Source organism: Henckelia pumila, chromosome 1 (assembly GCF_033568475.1).
Source record: "Henckelia pumila isolate YLH828 chromosome 1, ASM3356847v2, whole genome shotgun sequence".
In the NCBI taxonomy this organism is placed as follows: domain Eukaryota; kingdom Viridiplantae; phylum Streptophyta; class Magnoliopsida; order Lamiales; family Gesneriaceae; genus Henckelia; species Henckelia pumila.
In genome coordinates, this window is record NC_133120.1 from 154707550 (window position 1) to 154729347 (window position 21798).

Sequence of the window (21798 nt, forward strand, 5' to 3'; positions counted from 1 at the left end):
CAAAGATTTTTGTCCCGACTTTGAAACAAGTAACAGATTTTGGAATCTCCACCTCTAGTTGAACCTGTAACTAGCAACAGAGAATTCACGATAGAAAAAAAAATCAATGATTCAATTAGACCTTCAAAGAAACCTGTCTTTGGCAACCAAATTGAAAATCGATTGACAAACGCCACAAAGTTATGAAACTTTGATAAGTTTGATTTTGTGTAAAGCAAAAAGCTTTGATAAAATTCTAGAGAGAATTTTGTATTGAATAATCAATAATCTAAAAATCTTAATTGTTCTTAAAATAATGAATGTTGTAGTATTTATATTACAACCCAAAATATTGAAAGATAACACAAAATAAATCAAAAAGATATCAAAGATATATACTAAAGTTTTCTAGTAGGAATAAAACACCTATTACCAATGAGCTAACGAGCCAACCATTCCGACCAAAGTAAGGAATAAACAAAATAAAGCTAAAATATTAAAATTCCGAACACACACACAAACATATTTTGTGCGTGTAAAAACATCGGGGCGGGCGCGATAGGGAGTGACGCGGGCGCGTCGAAGTTGCGCAGAGCACGGCGCGGGCACGCCGAGAGTTCGCAAAAAAATTCGTCAATTTGGCATCCGAACGCGCGGGCGGGCCGGTGGTTCGTGAATTGAAGGCACGGGCGCGCCGCAGCTTCGAGTTTGGTCTTCAATTTCTTCACTTTCTTGACCCCCTTTGACCTCAATAAGATTATAACAACCTCCAAACTGAATGTCAATTATTCCAACGCCTTCTCGTGAATTTATCATCAATAATTGAATAGCTTCCTTGAACCTTTTATCTCGGCCTTTCGTAACTGGTCCTAGTGGTATCTCCAACGGATCCTTAGCCACTTGTTCAGCATGCGAGCCATCCATGATCGCATCAGTATCAAAAATATTGATATGAAAAAAATTCATATCGATACCGATATCAAAATTTCGAAATTTTGGTATGAAAAAAATCCATACTGATGCCGTACAGATACCAAAAAAAATTCGATATACAAAAAAAAATGTATATATATCGAAAATTTTGGTACAGTATCTCGAAAAGTCGATATTTTGGTTCGGTATCACAGCCCTAATTAATATGATTAAAACAGCAAAAAAAAAATTACTTGCTTTGAAACAACCTTCTCCCTTCATAATTACTCACTTACTAGCAATATTTATATAATAACTCCTAAACATAAACATCTTGATCATTTTATTTTAATAGATATAAAAATGTGTATTTCTTCCATTTAATAAAAGCTATTATAGGAGTCTATTTTAATAGATCCTAAAAATAATCAAATGATTTGTTAGTTATGATCAATAATTGTAAAAACTACAATTATCTCATGAATCAATTTTATGAGACAAATTTTTTATTTAACTCAAATATTCATGAAAAAATATTATTAAATAAGTCAAATTAACCCATCTGACCATATAAATATGTGAGACCGAGATCTGAACGAAAACCTTATAAAAAAAAATCCATGTACACAAATTATCACGTGGTTGGACTGCTGATTCATATTATTACATGGCTCCATCTTAAACTAATTAACCTACTGTATATGTGCTTCTCTATCTCACCAAAGAAGCCCTAAGACATTGACTAATTTCGGTTCCATCTGTCTTTGTCTCTCCATTAAAGCTTTCTTTTAAGAATACCAGCACTCAGTTGTTCTTGCCACTATAAATGGAGAGACAAATCCACAAAATACACCGCACTTAGCTTTTTCAATCTGATTCCCTCATAAGTTTATTAATCCCATTTCTCAAAACAAAATCCCAAACCATTTTTCAATATTTTCGCCAGCTTGGTTTATAGTTGATCCGTCAATCCTTTCGCCTGTTCTCTCTGTTCTTTCCCCAACAAAAATGGCGATTTCATCACATTTCAATCAAGAAATGCCACTTTCGAGCTTACCCTTTTCGTTTTTTGGCTCCTGTTGTTGAATTTGATGCGACAGATAAACTTTAATATATATACATGGTCTTTTTTTTTCTTTTTTTCTTTTTTAATGGAGGGAGCTGTATAAATTGATGATTCAATTCATATATATTATTAATTGTAGCTGCTTCAGCTGCACTTTGTGCAAATCTGAAACCCTAGAAAAAGCATGAAGAAGATTATAGGAAAAAGTTGTACGATCTTGTCCAAGATTCAAAACCCATTAACCCTAGACACATATATAATCCACGGTTGATTTGATTTGATTTGATTTGATTTGTTGTTGTTTTTTTTTTAATAATTTTTAACATCATATATATGGATTCTCCTGATCAAGTGGAAAGCGCAGACTCGAAGAATAACAGCAGTGGCAGCAGCATCAACACGGGGGCGGCCTACAGTTGTTCATCGGCGGGAAACTCGTCATCATCGGCCACTCTGAGCCGCTACGAGAACCAGAAACGCCGTGACTGGAACACGTTCGGGCAGTACCTGAAGAACCACCGTCCCCCGCTGTCTCTGTCCCGATGCAGCGGCGCCCATGTTTTTGAATTCCTCCGCTACCTAGACCAGTTCGGGAAAACCAAGGTTCATACCCCAATTTGTCCCTTCTACGGCCACCCAAACCCGCCGGCGCCCTGCCCTTGCCCCCTCCGCCAGGCCTGGGGAAGCCTCGACGCCCTCATCGGCCGTCTCCGCGCCGCCTACGAGGAAAACGGCGGCAAGCCGGAGACAAACCCGTTTGGAGCAAGAGCTGTAAGGCTTTACCTCCGCGAAGTTCGTGATCTGCAGTCGAAAGCAAGAGGAATCAGCTACGAGAAGAAGAAGCGGAAGCGGCAGCTGCCTCAACCACCACCGCAACCGCCGGCGCAGCCGGGTGAAGGTTAATCAATTAAAATGCACACTTCAAAACCCCGTAATCAATAATTGTTGTCAGCATATATATATTTCACTAAATGTTTAGACTTTGTTGGGGTTGAGATTTGACTGGAATCCGAAGCACAACCTGTGGCAGTGTTAGCAGCGATAATAGCAGTTTCAGTTCAGATCAGTAATTTTGTGCGCGTATAAAATTTATTTATATATTCTTTTATTATTATTAATAAAATAAAATTGCACTACTTCAATTCACTCATATGAGTTTTTTTATCAATAGATTAATATATATGGGGTTTCCTCTCAATCGATCATTTATTTCATGAATTAGTGTTTTTATATTGATTATTATTTTATGATTATATATTTAACAAAATATTTTTATAAAATTAAACCATACTTGGATAAGTAAGGTTAAACGATCATTATGGTGCACATGCATTCAAAGACCTTGTGTTTCATGGCTCCGGTCGATTTCTTTAGGTGAATTTTATTTATTTATTTTTTTTACATCGATTGTCGGTTATGATTTTTTTTTTCCCCCCATGATTTTTGAGACTTTCTTTTGATGATATGTTTAACGTACGATTATTTTTATAAAATTATATGATTTTTCGATGATTCTGGTTTGATGATCATGGGTAATGCTACATATATATTAAGAGTTACACGTTGTGTTACACATTGCACTTGAAATTACATGATTATACTATATGCATTTTTGAAAAAAAAATTTCCAAATAAAGTCATGTAATTTCAAGTGCAATGTGTAATGCTGCATGTACATTGAAAATTACACGTTGGACAATGTGTAACCCAACGTGTAATTCTCAATCTACATGTAACATTACCCAATGTTACATGACCCGATGATCATTTATATAGTTCTCTCTGGTTCGATGATTCTGGTTTGACTTTATACATTTAAAATCCAGAGTCAAGTGTAGTTTCTCCCAATCAACTACTCTTGAGGAAGTTGTCATGGGTTTTAAATATTTCATAAATTTTACAAATATTTCAGATGTCACGCGTCAACCTGTCCCAAAAATATTATATGTATGTCATTTTAACAAATAAGATATACATGCGTTAATTAGATTATTATATTATCCTTAAATTGAAAAAATAAAACAAACCGATCTTATATATATCATATATATTATGATTTTTCAGAAATTTATTTTATAAATACGAAAATTTGAAGAAGATTGAGTTGAGAGACGAGGTGAAAGTGGAAAACGTGAGAAGTGAAAAGAACAGTGGAACCTCGAAGAACATGAAAAGCAGTGTACAGAACCCAAAGCACATGTGCATAAAGGGGCAAACTGGAAAGCCTAATCAATTTATATAGGAAACCCCTACCTATAATGCCTCCCCACATATTATAGCTAACTATTAATAGAAATTTTAATGATATTAACCAAGAGAGATTCTACGCTACAGCGTAGCATGACAAGTATTTTTGGTGTATTTTCATGAGACGCAAAAATTTCGTTTGAAAAAAAAAAAAAAAAACTATTGGATTTCATATAAAATTTTACCGAAAGTTTTTATTTCGATGTAACATATAATCATCGTTAACTAGTTTATTTTGTATTAGGATCATATACAATATAAATTTTAAAAATTTATATTAAAATAGGGGTTACATATAATATATATATATATATATATATATTTTGTAGGGAGAATTGCAATATTAATATGTATGTTTATTATTATATTACCGGATTTCGATTATCTACTCAATATACTGTCAAATTTATCGCTTAGTTTTTTTTTTTTTTTTTGATGTTTTAGTGAATTTTCCGACAGTGTGAACTTATGCGGTATTGATGTGATGCAATGCTAGCTATGTGCAATATCATATTAATATTCTCGATGAAAAAAATAATTAAAATTGCGAAAAAGTGAAAAGAATAAAACATGCATGATTGTGACTGAAAATTGATGACTTGAAAGATTAAGTTCGTAAAAAACAAACATGTATAAGACTAAAACTATCATTTTCCCAATTTTGTATTGAAAAAAATCCATTATTAGCTTATCCTCTCCTGGCTATATTATGCCAAATTGGCATGTTCATGGTGATCCGAATCTCCTAACATTTCTTTAAAAATTAGGATGATGTTTAGTTAAATATATATTTTTACTTTATACAGTTTATAAAATATATACAATATCTTGTGAACTGTTTCCGTACGTGTTTATTAAAATTTGTGACCATATTTGATTCTTCAAAATGTTAAATCTGACCTTAGAAAATAAGTCAAGGACTCAAGGGACCCCAAAATTTGACAATTTTAAATTCTTTCAAAAATTTGTACTAAATATTTTTTTCGGTCGTTTGAGAACATAAAATTTTAGCAACACATGATCCAACCAACATATTAAAAAAATTAGGGAAAACTGCAATTTTGGTCATTTATGTTTGTCAATTTGCGATTTCACTCCTCTATGTTTTTAAATTTCAGTTTTCGTCCTCCATGTTTCGATTTTTAGCAATTTCAGTTTTTTTTATTCGAAAATGCTTACGTGGCATTATATACGTCACCTCAACATCAGCACTGCATTGGTGCCACATCGACGCCACATTGAAAAAAGGATTAAAGTTGCCAATAAATAAAGATAGAAAACTAAAACTGAAATCTAAAAATATAAGGATCAAATCGCAAAGTGACAAATATATAGGACCAAAAAATCAATTTTATCAAAAAATTATGTTTTTTGTGATATGATCTTGTATGAAAATCTATATTTATGAACATAATGACTCGATTCATATTTATAATAAAATGTATAATAATTATAATATAAATAATAATATTTTTTCGTTCATTTGGTCGAGTTGAGGATCTGTTTCACATGACCCGAGACATTCTCAAGTTTGGGGTGATGCTTGGCTCCACCGGATGAAATTCACCTGGTGGATCAAGACCGTTCATGGCCCGGGCCCCACATAAAGGGGCGAACCCACACATAAAATTGTTTGGAGCCCGGGCTCATGAACGATGGATGCTACACCAGCATGGAATAAACCCAAGTTTTGTGAAAAAAGAATTAAAGACCGTAGGTACGTAGGTCTACCAAAAGGAAAGCAACCAGCTTGGCCAGTAGTTGTTGTTCATTCATTAAGATTCCTGATCAGCGTCAATTATCCTTCAAATATCAATCGTCCCATTAAAAATAATAATTTTAATAGGAGAGTGATATTTAATATCTATCGATTGTAAAAAATGCTCTCGTGAGATTATTCGTGAATCAATTTTGTTAAACAGATTTCGAATCGAGTCCAACTCATAGAATTATCATTTTCATTCTAAATAAGAATCCAACTAACATATCTCAAAAATATAGATTTGACATGCCATCTCATATAAGATTTAATCATGGATTTATGGCTTGAATGGCTGGCCATTTTTTAGTATTAATATTTTTCAAGAAAGAATCATCAAAATTGTCTTATAAATTGCTGATTTATTTTGGGGACTTTTTTTTTTGGACAACTTGGTCCAAGTGTAATAAGTTGATATTCTTTTTCATATTAATTATTTTTTCTGAAATACCGACGCAGTATTAATAACATGAAAGGGAAAAAAAATTAGAACTTAAAAAAAACAACAATCTATCACATTAAAATCTAAATTCTACTATCTTAATTAACTACAACTAAAACACAATTGAGTAAGTATCTTGTGAGACGGTTTATCCGTATCAATCTTGCACATATTTATAATGAATAATAATATTTTTTGGATAAAAAATAATATTTTTTCATAGTGGGACTCGGGTTAAACAATAGATATATATCACAAAATTGATCTATAAAATAATTTTATAAGAATATTTGTGAACAAGATTACACCACCTTGTTTGACGACTTTGGTAGTTGCTCATTTTTGGATTCAAAGGTAGAGTAATTAGCATTTGTGTTTCTTAAAAAAAATATATACATAAATACTTAAACTTTTGGACATGTGAATGGTAGATTTGATCCTACATGTATAGATATTGCCCTAATGAACATCTAAAAATGAATATTTATCAATAAATATTTTTTGTGTAAATTTCATATATCACCCCTGTGAAATCGCGTGTTTGCTGATAACCCCCTATGAAAAGTTTTTGAGCTAGAAGCCCCTTATGATTCTAAATTTGTAGCATACACCCCATTCTGGCTAAAAAATGACTAAAATGCCTTTAATGTTATAAGATAATTTAATATTAAAATATATTTTGTGTATGACAATTATTATGATAAAATAATTATATATAATTTTCATAGTTATTTAAATAAAATTTGATTATTTTACTCAATTAAATATAGAATTATAAAAAAATTAATTTAATTATTTATTTAAGCAAGGGTATTTTTGTCAATTTTTAACTGAAAATGGTGTGTATGCTACAAATCTAGAATCACAGGGGGTTATTAGCTTAAAAAAATTCATAGGGAGTTATTGACAAACTCGAGATTTCATATGGGTGATATATGTAATTTTCCCATATTTTTTCAATATTTTTTCAGTGAATCTCATATATTAATAAATTTTCAAACTTAAATTAACTATTAAAACATTGATTGAACACATATAAGGTGAAATATTCCCAAGTGAACACGTAATTTTATATAATTTTATTTATATGCAATTTTAAACAAATAAAAATAATAGGTATTGGAATGTCTAATTTACCCCTACAAGTGAACACATGGTTTAGCTAGCTAGTGGAAGAGGCAGTGGGGAGCCGGAGGGATTCAAAAGGACGAGAATCCCGCATCCTTCGGTCAAGTCGATTAGATGTTGATTTGATCAAAAACGGGTCCCACGATTCGGAGCCCCATTTGGAGGAATCTCCATTCAAATTCCCACGTGCACCCCTGCCCCATATGTCTTCTACTGTTTTCGACCCATACCCGCTTTTTCTTTCGGGCCAAGTCTAAGAGGCAATGTAGGGAATACAAACAGAGAGATAAATATTAACTAAATGCTAGAATTCAAATTTGGGAAAATGCGATTATAGAAGTAGAACTAAAATATAGGATTTCAGTTTGCTATCAATTTGACAAATTTTGATAACTTGAGTTGATATATCTTTTAAATTTGACAATAAAATTATACATACAACAAATGTGGTGGATACTCAAATGGACCCCAAGGGAATACCTTTTTAAAAAACAAACGTACATACACTATTGAGACAGTCTTTTTTGTAATTGAGTTTGGACATAATTGCTCAAGCACTAAGTTTTTAACCTAAACACAAATGGATTTTAAGTATTAATTTTAAACCTAAAAATAAATTATTGAAGCAAGAAAAGATGTGGGGGAGTACTGCAGGTTCTCCTTGCTCTCTGATGTTTTATTCTGTTTTATGGATCTGTTAGTCTTTTATGTTATATGTTTTTATGTACTTTTGTATCCTTTGGAGAGGTCTTGGCCTAGTTCCCCTCTCTAGTTGGTGTTTGTTTTGTTGTGTTCATATAATAAGTGGTTTTGCCACCTTTTTCCAAAAAAAAAAAAAAAAGATGTGGCATACTCATTTTCTTACAAGTTTGTGAGTTTGAAAAATTTTTGCGGTAAAAATTATTACGAATATTAATACTTATACTGAAAAATATATATTTTGTAGTTTGTCGAATGAAGTTATTATTATTTTCAGAAAATGTCAAATTGTAAGGGTAAATTATATATATATATATATCCTTGGTTCTATTTGGTTGCCATCCTTTGATAAAGTTCCTAGATCCGCTCCTGCTCGCAAACATGTCTATTAATAAGCTCACGAGTTTAATTTGGAAGCTGGATGTAGTATTTTGAGATATTCAATGATGTGTTGAGTTTATGTTTTTTTTAGTTGTTAGGTTTGTTCTTTTCGTTATTTATGCAAGAATTGACTCTTTTATGTCTGAGTTGAGAATTAATTTATAGATATGCATTATATTGTATGCTCAAGCTCAATTTTATCATGCAACGAACTAAAATAAAACTCAAATTCAAGCTCAGTTGTATGTTTGACGAGCTCAAAAATGAGCCCGCTTAACGAGTTTTTGAGCTCACTTAACGAGTCTGAAAACGACGAGCTATTAATAAACCAAACTCAAACCTTTATATATATTGAACGAGCTGAACTTGAGTCTAATATTTTTTGGCTCGATCAACTCATTTATATCCCTAATTGAGGCAGGTTGTATTTCATAAGTGTATATTGAGTTTTTTGTTCACTAGTGTTTTATGTGGTTGATAACACAAACATTGAAGGTAGAGATGTCAAAATGGGTTGGCGGAGCGGGCCAACCCACAACCCGTCGCAACCCACTATTAGGCGGGGCGGCCCACATTTAAGGTGGGTTGGGAAAACTCCAACCCAACCCACCTATTTTAAGTGGAGGGACGGGCCAACCCGACGAGCTTATGTGTAAATTGGTGGGTTTTGGCGGGCCAACCCGCAACCCATCACAACCCACCATTAGGCGGGGCGGGCCGACCCAATTTTTAGGCGGGTTGGAAAATTTCCAACCCAACCCACCTTTTTTGTATGGCGGGGCGGGCCAACCCGACGGGTCTAACCCAAATTGACATCTCTAATTGAAGGTTGAATAGTCGAATCTACACTCAAATCAGACACTAAACATGATATCATCAATCATTCTACATAGATTACCTATGTAAATCAATTTTTTTATTAATAATTACAATTTCATAATATTAGATGACTTCATACTGTTGGAAGAAATAGGAGGGAGTATGATAATATTTGAATGTGGAAGATTTTGAATTATAATTATAAAATTCAATCCAATAAAATTAAGAAGTTATAAACGTGTCTCAACCAGGCTACATCAAACCCCTAGACTATGGGGAATTAGTTCATGCTCGAATTTAAATAAAACAACACCATGTTTCCAATTCTCAACATCAAATCAATAAAATAAAAAGTTCAGAAAAAGATAACAAATCCAAAGTCGGTCTCCCGTGTCCGGTTGAACGATCTTCGTCTTTGTTCTTCACTTGTTCTTCACAGATTTTCCTTCAAAATTACACGTCCAAGCTCTCAGATTTATGTCCTCATTTGTGGCGGCTGCTTCCTTCTTCTGATGTTTAAAGTCACTTTTATACGTCGTATGAAAAGCCCAATAACCAGCCCAACAAAATCTGAAAGTTTCCTTCCCGAGAAATTAAAAACTCTGAAAATCTTGATGGTGCGGGCGCTCAAACTAGGTGGTGCGGGCGCGCATAAGGTATGAATTTTATTTTCCAAGGCTTGCAAGAATAGCGCTACTGCGCTCCATCAAGCGTTGTTGCGCTTCTTCTTTCCTCTTTAGCGCTTTCTTCTTGATTACATCACTTCTTTCTTCCTTTCTTTTATGCTGTTTCTGCGTCTTTTTTTTTCTCTCTCTCTTATTCTCTTTTGTTTCTTCTTTTATTTCTTTTATTCTCCACTTTTTCACCAACTCGTGCATGTTCCTTCAAGCACACAAACAACAAGTAAAACACATAAATTTGCTCGAAACAAAGCAATTTACAATTAAAATCATAAACAGATTAAGTGCATAAAATGCACTTATCAATAAGAGAGGTTATACTTCCGACGACCCGTGATGAATGGAATACGTTAAGATTTCAAGACTTTAAAAAAGTCAGTGATTATAATTCTGCGATGTATCGAATAGTCTCACAATTAAAATTTTGTGGGCATGGGGTTACTAAAATGGAAATGCTTGAGAAAACATTTTTCACTTTTCATGCATCAAATATAATTCTACAACAACAGTATAGAGTGCGTGGATTTTTGAGATATTCTGAACACATCACATGTCTTCTTGTAGCGAAAAAGAACAACGAATTATTGATCAGAAATCATCAGACCCGACCCACTGGATCAACAACATTTCCAGAAGCAAATTTCGTAATTAAAAATGAAAATCAAAATCAAAGTTATAGACAAGATTTTGGTTGTGGTCGAGGTCAAGGAAGAGGATGTGGGCATGGATGTGGACGTAAAAATGATCGTGATCGCGGTCGCGGCCGTGGATATGAAAACAATCGAGATAGTTACTTCAATAAATCATCTCCAATGGGCGTCAAGAATCACCCACCAAAAAGGCAGCATGAAAATATGAGTGTAAATGAAAATCACTCAAAAATATCTGAGAGTGTTTGTTATAGGTGTAGCACTCTAGGACCAATTTTGTTGAAAATAGTGACCATTTAAGTGGTTCAACTCATTTCGATGCTGCTGATTTTTTGAATGATTTCGAGGACATTGATCAATATATTGGTGGAACAAAAATGTAACATATTTCTCATGTATTCGTTTGTTATTATTTTATTGTATAATTATGAAATATGTTATATTTTGCATATATTGTCATTAATTTTTCTTTACTGCTTTTTTTTTAAGTTCGATCTGGAAAACGGTAGAGCAAAGCTAAACAAGGAACTAATCTCATGAAAGTTTGCATAGTGGTACAACACACAATATTCTCCGAGATAAAATATATGAGCCGAAGTCATGGGAGTTTCACGTAGTTCACATCACCATGTCAATGAATGTCACAGCTTTTCGGCATTCAAGCCCCCTCAATAATATGAGCCGAGTATTGAAAAAGCTACCTAAATGAGTCCAATGAAGACCGTTCTTATAGTATGCATACTAGCACTTCTGAATCAAAAAAACAATAGTAATATTGAAACATGACTCTCGAAGTGTTAAAAAAAATTCTATTGTTAAAAATGCTCGCAAGCGTACGAGTGTTAAGTTTTAATAAAGTGATGAATCAAGTATCGTTTCCACAAGGAGTAAATTGTCAAATATTATTAAAATAAAGATTGTCATACAAGAGTTCTCTCAAGGACCATCGACCAACACATTGGCTCAACGGGCACCTACTCTAACAATCTCTCACTTGCACTAGAGCCAACTACCTATATTCTTCAAACCCATTGATTCGCGATGCTTTTCGAACAATGGTCCTGGTAAAGTCTTAGTTATTGGATCATCAACATTATCTGCGGAGGCGACTCTGTCTAACAAGACATCTCCTCGTTCCACAATTTCCCGGATGATGTGGTAGCTTCCAATTCCAAACGCAACTGGATTTGGCACCAGAGACTAAATCACCTCAACTTCAAAACTATTGCCAGTCTGAGTAGGCTTGAGCTAGTAACATGACTACCTAAAATTGATTTTTCTAAGGACAAAGTTTGCTCAGCTTGTCAGTTTGGGAAGCAAGCAAGGTCATCTTTTAAAAACAAGGGTTATAAGTCATCTGTCCGATGCTTGGAACTGTTGCATACTTGGTCCTATACCAGTAACCAGCTTAGGGGGAATGAGATACACTCTTGTAATCATTGATGACTACTTTCGTTTCACCCGAGTCATTTTCTTAAAATCTAAAGATCAAACTGCTACCCAACTGATCAAGATTTTCAAAAGACTTTTTAATGAAAAATCAAATAAGATTGACAGAATCAAGAGTGACATGGGAACTAAAGTTGTCAATCAAACTTTGTCTTCTTTTTTAGAGCATTATGGAATCAAAAACATACTTTTATCCTTGAATTTGTGGGTACCTTTCTTCGAATGACAGCAGAGACCTGTTCTCCCAATTCAACTTTCTAACACCCCTTCAGTTTGTGTCTTCTCTTTACAATAAACAACTCTTTTAGAAATTTAGCATAGCGAGATACTTGTTTGATAGCATCTAACAAAGGAATATTGACCTCACATCTACGAAAACTTTCATACAACCCCTTGATACCTTCATCCTTCCTAGACTCTTTCAATGCAAGGGGAAAAGGGGCTACAGGTTTATACTCAGAAAGAGGAGAAAACTTACCTTTTGGTGTGTCTTTCTGACTTGGCTCACTCTCCTCTACCTTAGATTCCTTCACATCATCATTATGTACTGGTTCTTGCATCACGTCTTCATGAACCTTCAACTCTCTTCCACTCCTCAAGGTGATTATACTCACATTCTCTTTCGGATTCACCACTGTCTGTGATGGTAAGCTGCTAGAATTTTGTCTCTCCAACCTGTTAATGGTTGTTGCCAACTGCTCCACCTGAGTGTTCAAGTGCTGGATACTTACTCTCGTTTTCTGTTGAAAATTTAAAGTATTATTTGCAAGATCCTTAACTATAATTTCTAGAAACTCCCAAAGCGTTGGAATTTGAGGACGTTGTGGTGGAGGATACGGTGTCCTGTAAGCTTGACTATTTGGCTGCACTTGAGGTGCAGGCTGATTCATCGGAGGGTTTCTGTATCTAAATTTGGGATGATCCTTCCAACCTGGATTGAATGTATTCGAGTAAGGATCATAATTTCTCTATGGTGCCCCAGGAAATCCTCCAGCTGCATTGACTTGTTCGCTCGTTTCCTCTTGAAGCGTGGGACACATGTCAGTTGCATGTCCCCTTGCAGTGCAAATTCCAAAAACCTTCATATTTTGTCCATTCCCTACAGCCATTTGACGAACAAGAGACGCCAGATCAATCAGTTGTTGTTCAAGAGAAGAAACATTTACCTCATTACTCCTTCTCGGTGCATAATCACTTCTGTTACTGCCAAATTACTAAGAATTGGCAGCCATGTTCTCGATCAAGTTTCTTGCAGCTTGCGGTTTTTTATCAACAAACACTCCTCCACTGGCTGCATTGATAAGAACGAATCTTATAGCTTATTTGGCATTATATTTTGTCGTATTCGTGCTTAATTGTCATTTTTATTCCGATTTTTGCGCCTAAATCGTCATACTTTTATGTGTTTGTAGGTTTGACTAAAAGTTGAGAAAGCTTAAATATTGAAGAAAAAGTCAAACAATGAGATGCCACGTCAAAACTTGGCCGAAAAACACGGATAAATCATAAGATGCCAAGAAGAGTGAAAGAAAAATAATGTCCGGACCCCGTGCTTGAGCTGGAAGGGGGTCCGTGCATTTTGGAGAAAAAGAAGGAGTCGTCCCAGAATAATGTTCGGACCCCGTGCCTCCTTTGGAAGAACCCCCGTGTCAATGAAATTGAAGAAATCCGAGACAGACGACCTCCGGAGGGGTATCCGTACCCTTATCCGGGGTCGGGTGGTTACTGTTCACGTTTGAAGAAAAATATCCAGAGGTGTATTCGGAGGGGTATCCAAGGTCCGTGCCTCACGAATTTGGAAAAAATTATATTGCCAGAATTTAGAAATTTTGGGATTCTGATTATTTTGGGCAATATTGAAAGCTTTTTGGGAGACATATAAAAAGGAATAAAGCCCTAATTGAAGGGAACTTTTGACTCGGAGACTTTTGCGGGATTTTTCGAAATTTAGATGTTGCGCTCGATCCTATGAGTTCGTGGGATCGAGTACATGGACTTTTTTTCCAAAATCCTTCTTCTTGATCTTCAACTTGAAATCTCCTACAAATTAAACCCGGGAGTATGTGATGAATATAAATGCATGCAAAAGACAAAACTAAGGTAAAACATGAACAAAAACAAATAAACGTATGCAAACTACTAACAAAATAACAACAAAATATGCAAACAAAACACGACTATCAGTCGACCACGCCTGGGTCAACCAAGTCGGGCAGCCCGGATTGGTCGACCCAGGCTTGGTCCACCCAAACCAGTATATATATTTTATTTGTTAGTATTATTATTAAAAATATTGATGGTTTAGTGGTTAGAATCCGGGATGAGAGAGGTGAGCCAGGTCCAAATCTTGGAGAGGAGAGAGGGAGACGGAGGATGGGAGTTCCACATAATTGATTTTTTTTTTCAAAAAAAAAAGACCAAGCTACACTTAATGAGACCCTTTGACTGAATTAAAAAGTCAAGAGTCCCTTTTATTGAATTGAAAACAAGATCAGACCTATATATTTAAAGGCAAACACTTGTATGCAACCGTTGCACGGGTCGTATTCGTGTGACGGATCTTTTATATGGGTTATCCATTAAAAAGTATTATATTTTATGTCAAAAGTATTATTTATTATTATAAATATGGATAGGTTGACCCGTCTCACGAATGAGACCGTTTCACAGGAGTGTTACTCATATTTAAATGGCCCCACATCTCATGCCCAAACACACACCAACATACACGAAATTTCCCCCCTGTTCCTCATAGCACACCCGACGGCTTCCATCTTATCTTCTTATCCATAGCTCACGCCGCCAACCACCTTTCTTCTCCGGAAAAAGTCCACCACAGCGAGCTAAGCGAGCTGTTTCCCTTATTTTTGGAGCTCGATTTTAGCTTATTCCAGCTCTCCATCATTTCGGCCGAGCTCCCCTTTTTCTGATTTCAGTAGCGTAAGGCAAGATTTATGGGTTTCTTTGGCCACCAAGTAGATTAATACTATGTGTGCTTGTTTTCCTTGCTTACATTTCGATTTTGTTGGATTTAAGGAGCAGCTCGAAATATTTTCATTTTTATTTATTTATTTTTCCTGATTTTTGATGGCTCGTTCGAGCCCTATTCTTCTATTCTTGGATGAGCCGTTTGAGTTTCCGTTTCATTTAGACGTATTTTAAGTGCTTGTGATCGTTATACGTTGTTTATCTTGTGTGTGTGCATTTCATTATTTTCGAAATTTTTTGCATTTCCCTATTCGAAGGATGCCCTGTTCGAAGCTTTCTGCCCAGATTTTTTTGTTTTTTTGTCACGATCATGCTTGTGGAATTATGATATTATGACTTTTATTTTTGAGGAATAAAACGAGTTATGCATTTGATTGGTGTCTTCATTGATGCCCATGTTCTTCGAAATTTCCAGAAAATGTTCATTGTCTTGCTTGGTTTGAAATTTGTGTGATGTTGTTTGTGTTGATTTGGATGGTGGATTAGGGGCTACCATGGGTGAAATGTAGTTCACATGGTAGTGCTTAGGATGACTTGAAGTTAGTAGGTTGGGTTGGATTGTAGGTGAATTCGAATTGAAAGGGGGTAGGGGCTCGGTTTTTGTGGTTGGAAGTTGCCCTTGTCGAGCTAAGTTCAAGCTGGTTATAGGCGTGCTTATATAAGTTTGGGACGAGCCTAAGTGTTGGTCTTGGTCCTAGTCTAGTGGTTTGGAACTTGGGAGTTTCATAGTTGAGTTTTATATTAAGAACAAGTAGTAGGCTTGAGCAGATTTTTCTGAAATGTTTGAGCTGTCCGTAAACTTATGGTTAAGGCTGGGTAAATCTCATGATTTGGTTAAGGGCTCGGGTTTGGAATTGGTTTAGGATGTTAGGAATATGTCGGTAAAAGCGGAATTTAATTCGATTAAGTTTTGGTTGAGTTCTAGACATTGGAATTTATAGGTGCAGAATTTTAGTGTGTTGTGCTTGCTGTCCGGAAACAAATTTTCATAAAATTATTGGATAGGAATAATACCCTGAAGATGAATTATTTACTTAGTTCTAAGTGTGTGGGAGTTGTGGTTTCAAGCGGAATCCTTTTTGAATAAGAATTGAGTGAGTTATAAGTTTTACGGGCGAACCGCTCGAATTGACTTGAGCACAATTTATGGTTTAGATTCCTACCCTTGGTTTGTTTCCTAAATCACCATCCCGGTCATCCATATTTGAGTCTCTTGCATGATTATTGAGTAAACATTTACATGTACGTCATATCTACATATGCATGCTAAGTCCATGAATCAAGAATGAAAGAAAATATTTTTAGGAACGAAGTGAGATGATTGTGACTATAGAAAGTATGGGTTTGGACGAGTTGGGAGACGTTCTGACTTCCCTTATCAAATTTATGGGTTTGGACGATTTGGGAGAAATCCTGACTTCCCTTACCAAGTATGGGTTTGGACGAGTTGGGAGAAATCCTGGCTTCCCTTACCAAGTATGGGCAAGACGAGTTGGGGGTTATCCTGACTTCCTTGCGGCATAGTGCACTGTAGCCATGATCATGATCGAAGCCACAGAGTCACAATTCAAGGATCTAAGTTCACAGTTTCAGTTCAAATCATTTATGACCATGTTTCAGTACAGTTTATTCAGTTACAGTGATTATATTCGACTTAGTCATGCATATGTTTCATTCATATTCACTTCATTCTTTTAGAAATCATTTGTTTAAGTTAAGGGCACAAAGTATTTTTAGTATCAGCTATTTTTAATCTGCGTGTGCATGTATTTATGTAGTACTTGTTATTCCCCCATATTCTTGTTGAGTCTTTAGGCTCACTACATCTATTTGGTGCAGGTATAAGTTATCATAGAGATTGAGAGGCAGAACTATCAAGTGGACTGCGATGCGGGCACGACACATCCCTCCGACCTATGTCAGTCTTCCGCAATAGTTTACTTTAAAAATTTAAAGTCTTCCATTTTGTTGTGTTGTTTAGAAAAATGTTATTGTAAGGATTTATAGAATTATTTGTGGGCATGTAAATATGAAATTGCTTAATCTTTTGTTGTTCGTAATGTCGAATATTTTTCTCTGGTTCTCGTTCCTTTCTCGGTTTAGTTTATTTAGTAATGTTGGTTGCATTTTTGTTAGTTGTTGCTGTTTGTGACAGGCGGGTTTAAATATAAACAGATAGGTGATGCCGAAATTTTTAATTAAATTTTTTGAAAATTCGTATTTTATTTAGTTTAATTTAAAGTAGAACTAGGGTCGTTTCAAGTTGATAAATCCTTACAAGTGTGTTTTAAAATTTCAAAGTTTGCAAATTTGAATATATATAATAAGGAATAAAAATCTAACTTGTGATTTTATGATATTTTATTACTAAAGGACTAGTAATAAGCTGGTTTGGAGGTGTGATGATGCTACAACTTAAATTGTAATTCATCCAAGTGTAGGTTGTCTGCAAGTAATATACTCGTGAGTACGAGATCGATCCACAGAGAGGATGTTGTAGGTTTAATTTTAGCAATGATATATTATAGATGAAAATATTATTATAAAACTTCAAATACAAATTATAAAATTGTCAAGGCTTCAAAGGTTCATTGTTGGTTTATTTAAGATTGCTTAACAAAAATAAATAAAAGAAACTAAAATAAGAATAAACATAAAAGAACAATTAAATATTTATACAAATATATCATATAATATAGTTTCCACTATATTAAATTCAGATTAACCGATATTTAATACATGATACCCATAATATATATATAAATGCATAATATAAACATAAAAGAACAATTAAATATTTAAACAAATATATAATATAATATAGTTCTCACTATATTAATATCATATTAACCGATAATTAATATATGGTACCCATAATATATATATAGGTGCATAAATATAAATTAACATAAAAGTAAATGTTAGATCAAATCACATATTTCATTTAGAACAACCGGCAGAGCCACGCTATCGTCAAATAAAATATATGACTTTTTATGTTAGATGCGATAAAGTAAATGTTAATTGCGGAAATGTAAATGTTAGTTGCGGAAAGTAAATGTTAATTGCGGAAAGTAAATGTTAGTTGCGGAAAGTAAATGTTAGTTGCGAGAAAGTAAATGTTAGATCAAATCACAATATATTATTTAGAACAATCGGCAGAGCCACACTATTGTCTAAATAATATATATGACTTTATTATAAATTGATACATATATTTATAGTATATAATTATTGTAGTATTTATTGTATCATATTAGACAACAAATCAAGGTAACCACATTCAAGGTACCAAGTATTTGATATAAATAGATAACAATAAATCATCCAAATTATACCTACAAATAAAGATCAATTAGTAAAACAAAATAAAAAAATAGAAAAAGAAAGAATATACAAAATATAAAAAATCTTACTTGACCAACAATGAAACCTTTTCACCTTGACATAAAAAGATTTAGCTTGCCATGAACATGAAACTCAAGAATAAGGATAAAAGAAATTTCATACTTGAACTTGAGAAACTTGCACACTCAAAATTTTATTCACACACACCCAATATTTATTTTACAAGTGAGGAATTTCTCTACACTTTTGCACACTACAAAGCTTATACAACACATCTATTTATAGGCCAAATGAGAGCAAGAGTCCAAGGCTCATTAAATGTGGAATAGTAAAGTTGGTGGGTGCTTGTCTCCTTGAATGTCAATACCATGACCCAACTTTAATTGGCATATTTGATGCCTTAGACCACCGATTCAGCCTTTCCATTCAACATAGAACATGTAGGATATTTTGTGTAGATGTGTTTGGACATATAATTCACCTCTTTTGGGTAAAAGGTGAAATAGTTATGATATTTTTACTACAAGCTGGTCATAGTAAAAGTAAATATGTCTCCATTTTGATGTTTGATTATTTTGATCATCTTAATGAGGTTTTTGGAATTTCTTGTCTTCTACAAAGTTGAAGATGCCTCTTTTGTGATTCTACAGGATTTGAGATTACTCCAATATGACCTTTGTAACTTGAGTAATTTTATTTTTACCAAACCTGCGCAAAACATAAAATACAACATTTTTAGTAAAATATTTAAATATAAACACATAACACTAAAATAATACAAATTCATAATTTTAATGAAACTTTAATTTTAAAACACACTTTTTAACATATAAATAATTACAAATTTTAAGTTTCATCACACCCCAAACCGGCTCATTACTAGTCCCTTAGTAAAAAAAATATCATAAAATATCATAAAATCACAAGTTAGATTTTTATTCCTTAATATATATATTCAAATTTGCAAACTTTAACATTTAAAAACACACTTGTAAGGAAATCATATGTTTATTTATAAATCTTGTTATCAACTAATATAATAATATATAATTGGATGTGTTATACATATATATTTCACACAATATCAAAATATTAAATATATATAATTTTTTATATAAATATTTTCTAAAATCTTTGAGAATAATAATAATCAAAATGATAATAGAAATCATTTTTATAACATGTATAATATCAGAAATATTAATGTAAAAGTCTCAACTCCATATTCTCTCGGGTTAAAGTATTTCATATATAGTTGTTTTTCACTCATGAAGTTGGAAGAAAACTATACACTCATTGAAAATGGCTAATATGTAAAGCAGACAATCAAATAACCTAATATTGAAAATAAGATAGGATAATTTACAAAGAATAAACCCATTTTGTTTTTTTTTTTTTGTTTTTTTTTCTCTTTTTTTTTTCTAATTTTTTTTTAAAATGGGTTTAATCTAGTAATCAACCATTTCTTAATAATCAATAAAAGCTTATAAGTTGTTTTCTCAATTCTCACCTCTCACTCACAAAATTTATGTGAGTATATATTGCACTTTTACAAATTTATTCCTTCAATTATACATGTTATTATTCATTCAATCAATATCACTTTAACTATATATTCCTAAAATTTTTAGAAAATATGTTATTTGAAAACACACAATTATATATTATTTATAACTTATATCCCATCAATTATATATTTTTTTATTAAATTGATAAAAATAAGTGTAAACGAACATATATATACAAAAAGACTTCATTTTCTTAGTATTTTGCAATTTGAATATATACGGAATATTAAAATCTAATCTATTGTGATAATATGATAAATAAAAACTAATGCGTGTCAGGAGTTTTTGACTCCTTACTCTGCCATTGAAAAAGGAAAAATAAATATTATTATAGAAATATTTTTTTTATTTTTTAAAATTTTAATAATTTTTTTTAAAGATAAACCCTCCCCCAAACCTGAATATGACATTGTTTTTAGTTTTTTTTTATAAGAAAAATAAAGAGTACATGATGAAAGAGATATCACCTGGAATTTATTGAAGATGAGGGACAAACACAAACCATTTCGTGACATGTTGAATCAATGATCCAGTTTCCTTTTCTTACTAGTTGGTTGAGACCAATTGATCTTTGTTATAGCCGAATCAGGTTGATGAACAAAAGCTTGGAGATCATCAATTAATTGGTCGTCATTCGAAGCAGAGATGAGCATCCTTCGTGAATTTTCTGAAATGAAATTTTGTTCTACAGCTACATCAAGAAAAGTCAACAAACCATCATAATAGTTATTGATATTCAACAAGCCAACATGTTTATTATGAATATTAAGTTGTGCCCAAGAAACAACATGAAAAATTTCTTCTAAAGTACCAAAACCACCTGGTAAGGCAATAAAAGCATCAGAATTATCTATCATTCTAGTTATTCTCTCGTACATTGATGAAACTTTCAAATCTTCTCCAACCGTAACACCTGTAATATTTCCTTCAGCTAAAGCTGTAGGAATAATACCCAAAACCTGACTACCTCCAAGATGAGCTGCTGTTGAAATAGATCCCATTAACCCAATATTGCCTCCTCCGTATACCAAATGAATTTTTCTCTCTGCTAACTTTTTTCCAAGATTAATTGCTGCATCAACAAATATTTCACTCTTTCCAGTATTAGAACCACAAAAGACACAATATTTTTCAATTTTTGTGAAGAAGATCCTGCCATGTTTTTTTTTCTTTTCTGCAAAAATATAGAGATATTTGAGTGATTTTATAAGAAAAACAAGGAATACGACAAAAATAGGAATAAAGGTGTGAACATAATAACGAAAACAATAAAAAAAATAATATATAATAATGACATGCATGCGTATATACAGTGATTGTGGCTTACAATGTTCCTTCAATATTTATGAGTTTAGGGTTGGCTTACCATCCAATTTTCTTATAAATTGGCAAATATGGTCTTTTTTAGTCAGATTCCCAAGACCATTACCATGACGCTGTGCTTGGAATAGTTTTCATAAACGGAGAAGTTGACCTTGCACATCTCCACTAGAATGCGTCTCAAGAGTCAATGAGATATCATCTAATGACTCTTTACTCAGCCCATTCTTAATGAAATCAATTTTATCTTCTCTATTTGTGGAAACATATCCCAAAGATCTGCATCGTCTATCACAAGTCCATCTGGCACATTTATGACAAACATCTAACCTCTTGGCCCTCCTTTTCTTCGCATAGATGCTT

At 33.4% G+C, this 21798-nt stretch overlaps 1 protein-coding gene across 1 annotated transcript; it reads left to right on the plus strand.

Moving 5' to 3' along the window:
* Window positions 1–1627: 1627 nt before the first annotated feature.
* Window positions 1628–2977, plus strand: LOC140864511 (protein LIGHT-DEPENDENT SHORT HYPOCOTYLS 3-like). Its single transcript, XM_073268743.1, has one exon. It carries the CDS (start codon window positions 2291–2293, stop codon window positions 2858–2860), a length of 570 nt encoding a protein of 189 aa, XP_073124844.1. The 5' UTR covers window positions 1628–2290; the 3' UTR covers window positions 2861–2977.
* Window positions 2978–21798: the final 18821 nt, after the last annotated feature.